General features: G+C 38.5%; 1 protein-coding gene across 1 annotated transcript; it reads right to left on the bottom strand.

Annotated features, from left to right (window-relative positions):
- Positions 1 to 271: 271 nt before the first annotated feature.
- LOC113736953 (putative late blight resistance protein homolog R1A-3) lies at positions 272 to 5,634 on the bottom strand. Its single transcript, XM_027264180.2, has 3 exons — positions 5,052 to 5,634; positions 831 to 3,138; positions 272 to 714 (listed from the first exon to the last, which is right to left on the bottom strand). The coding sequence occupies exons 1-2, from the start codon at positions 5,508 to 5,510 to the stop codon at positions 871 to 873; spliced, it is 2,727 nt and encodes a 908-aa protein (XP_027119981.1). The 5' UTR covers positions 5,511 to 5,634; the 3' UTR covers positions 272 to 714; positions 831 to 870.
- Positions 5,635 to 5,843: the final 209 nt, after the last annotated feature.

The raw sequence follows: 5,843 nt of genomic DNA, 5'->3' as shown, positions 1-5,843 counted from the left end.
ATCTTTTTTTGAAGTTGAACTGATGAAAATTCTCTTATTGATGATGAATCGAAGTGCCAAAGTACTAGGAGTTTGGCTAGTGTTGGATGAGGTGAGCCATGATGAGTTCTAACACAACACTGTTAGTTCATGATTCTCTATAATTAACTGCACCTGATTTTCTAAGAGGAAATCCACTACTCAGAGAATGCAACCAGAATGAAAACATTTAAAAGAAGTAAATAGTGACAAGAAAAAATGGTGACAAAAATTTCCATCCGCTACAGTATCCTAATTTGAAGAGTTCTTGGTTTATATAACTGAAAGAAAATAAATGATCACAATGTAAAATGTAGCAGAGAAAGATTCATCCCAAACTTAAAAATACAAGGAAACAAGATTTATAGATACAAAAGCTACCTCTCAAGGCTCCATATTTGACCCAACAAACCTGGCTGAAAGAAATAATACCTTTTCACCTTGTTTTTGCGGAACTAAATTGGCCCGGAGATCTACGGCCTTTATTTTCATCACAATAAACTTGCCGAAAAGAACATTTGACATTGACCAAAGATACTCAAAATGAAAATCATCCAAAGAGGTAATAGCAACTGAAATTTGTTGCCCCCAAGCCAAGCAGAAGGTATTATTGAGGCAGGAAAAAGAAGAAAACATGGAGCCCCCCAAAAACATTACTCGAGTGAACAGACGACAAAATCTGGTGAGCATGAATACCTGCGAGCAACTTTCTTTCAGATTCGCACAAGTTGATGTAACAAGAAATAGTTTCACCATTGGTGTAATAAGAAATAGATTCAAGTATAGTAGTCAGAGTTGTTCTTTTTACTAACCAGTCAAAGAAGAACTTGCATAGCATATTTTACTTGTCGATCAGTATTCTGGAGGATAGACAATGATCCTAGTTGGGGTAGTTTTCTTATCATTTAACTTTTGATGTTGAAGCATATCTATCTGTGATTGCCTAATTCTCCTAGCTGATGAAATTACTGAACCTGTGGTATGTTCTAGGTGAATATCCTCGAGCTTCTTCATGTCTACAAAGTCAGGTGGGATTCGCCAAAGTTGTTTGCATTGCTTGAGGATAAGGCGTCTTAGCTCTGGGAAATCATTGGCTTGAGCCTCCCAACAGTTCAAATCAGTAGCTTCAATGAACAAAACTTTTAGAGAGCGAAACCCCCCTTCTTCTGTCTGCCAATCCTCTCCTGTAAAAGCATAGTCCTTCAACTTGAGAACCTCCAGATACCGAAGCTTTCCAAGTATAGACATTTGATCCCAACCTAGGCTTGTGTTTTGCAAACTCAGCTTTGTTAGCCTTTCAGGGAATTTGTGTGGTTGAGGAAGGGCAAGCAGCTTGGAATTCACATCATTACTGCACAACTTCAACCTTTCAAGGGAGTTGAGTTTGCAAAAATGGTCAAACAAATTAGACTCACCATTGGCCTTCATAAGAACGCCTAAATTCCCAGATATACCAAGCTTCTTGAGATTTGTAGCTCTTTCAAACAGTTCATTTGTGAGGCTTTCAGGTGAAACTGCAGACAGAGTTTGTAGGTTTAAACAGATTGTGGATTGCTCCTGACATCTGGGCAAGGACATGGAGGAATTAGTAACTAGATGCCTTAGCTTTGTCATTACCCAAATGTCTGCTTGTATATCAAGAGTCGGGGACCCTGTTTGAACTATGAGAGTCTGCAAGTTAAGTAGGCTAGACATAATCTTGGGAAGAGTCTCGACCTCAGAATTGATGGCTATGAACTTTAGGAGAACAAGGTTAGATAGTTTTTTGGGAAGATGTACAGTAGGAAGCTTAACAGATAAAATATCCAGCACCTGCAGTAGTTTGAAGTGCTTAAATACATCATCCGGGCTGAGATTTGGATCCAGCTTAATTTCATCGTGGCCAAAGCTCAAGAATGATCGTGCTTTCTCAGCAGGCTGTTTTTCGCAAACGGATTGGGAGAATTGGGAGTTGTTGCAGAAAAGGCGACGGGCAGAAGATGATGAACTGGTACGCACTTGAGTTTCTTGGAATAGACCTTCCGCTTTGGCTATCTTCTTGGAAAAGTAACGCAGCATGTCTTGGATGCGACAAGTCTTAATCCGACCACTTAAGGTTCTCTGTTCCACCATCACTAGATTCCTACCAACCAATTCCCCCAAACATTCCTCTGCTATCTCCTCCTTGCTTGCATTCTCAGATTCGGGTATGAACCCTTCAGCGATCCACAGTTGCCACAATTTTGAGGCTTTGATCTCCAAGTCTTCGGGGAAGACACCAAGGTAGAGAAAACACAATTTGAGTGTTGGATGCAAGATATCATAACTCCGTCTTATCGCATCATCTATTATCTTTTGGCTATCACCCACAAACTCAGCCACGCCATGAAGCACATCATCCCACCACTCTGGATCTCTTGGATGAAGCCAAAGAATACCTGCTATTACCACTATTGCTAGTGGTAGCCCTTGACATTTAGCCAGAATTTTCCGTTCAAGGGACAGCAGTTCCTTGGGACATTTGTTGCCATCGAAAACCTTAGTCCTCAGCAATTTTTCAGCTTCATCGTCATTCATAAATTGCAACTTATAGGGTTCAGTCTTCGTTGTAACATATTTGGCCACAGGCTCGAGCTGGGTAGTTATCAGCACCCTACTGCCCTTGTTGTTGTCTGGAAAAACATTCTTGAGATCGTCCCATGCTTCGGTGGCCCAAACATCATCGATCACAATCAAATACTTATTCTTCAAGGCCTCTTTGACCTTGTCTTCTAATTCTTTCATGGACAGGTTTTGATCCTTAATGTTCTCGGTGAAGGCACTTAGTATACTAAAAAGCACTTCTTGCTTATTGTAAACATTTGAAACCGGGACGAATATGCGAGTGAAAAAATGATACTCAATTCTTGGGTCATTCAAGACCTTCTTTGCAAGTGTCGTCTTTCCTAGTCCAAGCATTCCGTGGATTGGCACTACTTCTAGCTGCTTAGACTCACCATGTTGCTCTGCCCCGGACGGGGTCTGCTCCTCTGCCTCGGATTTGCCCAGCTGAACAAGTTCTTGGCCGCCGAGAAGTTTCAATACTTCATCAGTTGCATCCGTAAACCCAATGATTCTGTCAGCCTCTTCATTGTCTCCAATCTAGTACCATGAAGATGAGGAGAGTCACTAGAAATTAAGCCTTGCTATAGTTATTTTGTTATAATAAAATTATTTTTTTTCCTCCTTTCCTTTCGTTGATATTGGCGCTGATCCTTTCTTTTAAATTATTATCTTCACCCTTTCCCTTTGTCTTGGTAACGCGGGAAGGAATCCTTCATCTATAACAAAAGATCATTTTTTTTGGGTAAATTACATTTTACCCCCCGTGGTTTACCCTTTTTTTACATAACTCCCCTATGGTTTCAATAGCTATACATAACCCCCTCATGGTTTGGATTAAAGTGTCAAAGTAACGGAAATAGTCACTCGTAACGGAACTTCTAAAAATGTCGAAATTACCCTTATAAATACATGACACATCAACCCCGTATGATTTTTATATTTTACCATATAACCCCCCTATGGTTTAATACTTTACCATATAACCCCCTCATGATTTTCAAAATATACACATAACCCCCCTTGATTAATACATAAATTTCAACTTTACATAAGGGTATTTTTGACATTTTAGGTGACGCCGTTACGAGTGACTATTTCCGTTACTTTGACACTTTAATCCAAATCATAAGGGGGTTATGTATAGCTTTTGAAACCATAGAGGGGTTATGTGAAAAAACGCTAAACCACAGGAGGTAAAGTGGAATTTGCCATTTTTTTTCTATTAATTGGAATATTTTAACATTCCTCTTGTAGATATTCAGTTTACACGCTAATCAATATGAATTTTTTGCCATTTCATGCAAATTTTGGAATAACAGAAAACTGAGAGAAATTTTACATTTCTTTCAACGTATTATGGGAGTATCATTGATTCCAATGTTATAGAAAGTGCAATGTGATATTACAAGAAAGATAAAAATCTTCATATCAAACTTTCGGATTCTTCGTGTTTAGGATTCGGCTTTGTTCCTCCGTCTTGTCGTATGCGTATTGGGTATTGGGTATTGGGTAGGTTCGGTTGAAGTTTTGTACAATTCTCCAATCGTTGTATGTTTCACATAAATTGGAGAACAGTTGTACGCATAAATTTTGTTCACACATACTAACTCAATATAGAAATACAACTACGCCAACAAATCGCACTAATTATACCTAATCTCAATAGCTATAACGCTGATAACGCTGATGGTGTGGATTTTGTGAGTGTAGAAAAAAAAAATGCCAAATTTGCCTTTCAATTCAGAATCAAATTTGCCTTTAACACCTTAACTCTTTAGTTTCTAATGCGCTAAGTTTTGGTCAGTTAAATAAAAGATTCTATCACGAGGAATACGTACTTCACTAAAATCCTTATACCACGAGGAATCATTTGATGTAAAAAATTGATTATGATTTTGAAATCCTATTAGCCTTCACGTGCGATATTCTATTCCTTGTGCCAAATTAATACTGTTAAAAAAATGTTTTCATTCCTTTTGATATTCTAGTCAATTTTTATTAGTTTCATGTTTTGCTCGTCATAAGGAGCATTCGGATATAAAATTTTTGCAATTTCATGTTAATTTGGGTAAAAGAAGAAAAATAGGCCAAAAATGTAAAAAGCCTATGCACAAAGTATGAGTTGCATAAAAGATAAGATTAAGGGGAAGAAAGCGCGAAAGGCAAGGGAGTATTATTATTATTATTATTATTAAATAACCTTCCCATCTCTCCCCCACACAATTCCCACCTCCAAACTGTCAAATATGCAATTCGAATCCGTAACCTGGAAGACTTTAAGAACCTTTCTCTGGTCATTGGCTTGACTTCAGCCGTTAAAAGGCATGAACTTGTCTAAATGAATTGGCAACTCATGGGCGTGAGAAATATATGCAATTGTAAATCTTGCAGTACTGGTCAAACAATTTTCGTTTTAATAAGAAAAGAGTACTGGTAACCAATTTAAGTACCTGATTGTGTTCATCAATTGAATTATGTCTTGCCATCTCTTCCAATACCAAAGCAGGCCCCCCAATATCGTTGATATCGTCGTATACCCGCTTCACCTTTGCGCTCAACTTTTGTACTGCCTTACCCATTTTCCGAAGGTTTTCTTGGTGGTTTTTGGCGCTTACTATTTGGCTGAGTGTATTCTTATTTTTGTAGAGTATCTTCTCCACGTTGTATGTATCCAGGAGATCTTCAACCTCGAAAACCCGGCTTCTGATATCGTCCGCCAGCGCCCTCAGGATGCTTGAATTGTAGTGCTTTTCAGTGTAGTCAGCCATGAAGGTCTTCAAGAGACGGAGGTCGTCCTGTAGATCGCTGATTTTTTCATAATCACTACCTATCAATCTACGGTTCTCACGGATCAACTGCACCAGATTTTGTAACACAAATCCTACTGCAACCTCTGCAGCCTTTTCCATCTCTGACCCCCCGGTTTTGATTTCTCTGTTGAAAGCTAACTGGACAAAACAAAAAAAAATTTTTTTTTTTTTTGAGGCTCAATATGTGTATGGATCGAGTGCTCTAGGTGTTAAAGGTCGACTCATATAAATACTACTCCTATTAGATTCAACTTCATGGATGACCATGTATGGCTGTGGACCCTTGCCATTAAGTCATTTTCTAGCCACTAATAATTGCACTTTGTTTATGTTCTTGTTCCTGTATCATGATCATGCCTAGGTACCTAACGATGTGGTTCTAATTTTTTTTTTTTTTAATGAATTAGCCAAGTTGCATACTTTGCTTATTGG

The sequence above is a fragment of the Coffea arabica genome, chromosome 3e (genome assembly GCF_036785885.1).
Source record: "Coffea arabica cultivar ET-39 chromosome 3e, Coffea Arabica ET-39 HiFi, whole genome shotgun sequence".
NCBI classification, from domain to species: Eukaryota; Viridiplantae; Streptophyta; class Magnoliopsida; order Gentianales; family Rubiaceae; genus Coffea; species Coffea arabica.
This window is presented reverse-complemented; position numbering and strand designations above follow the sequence as displayed.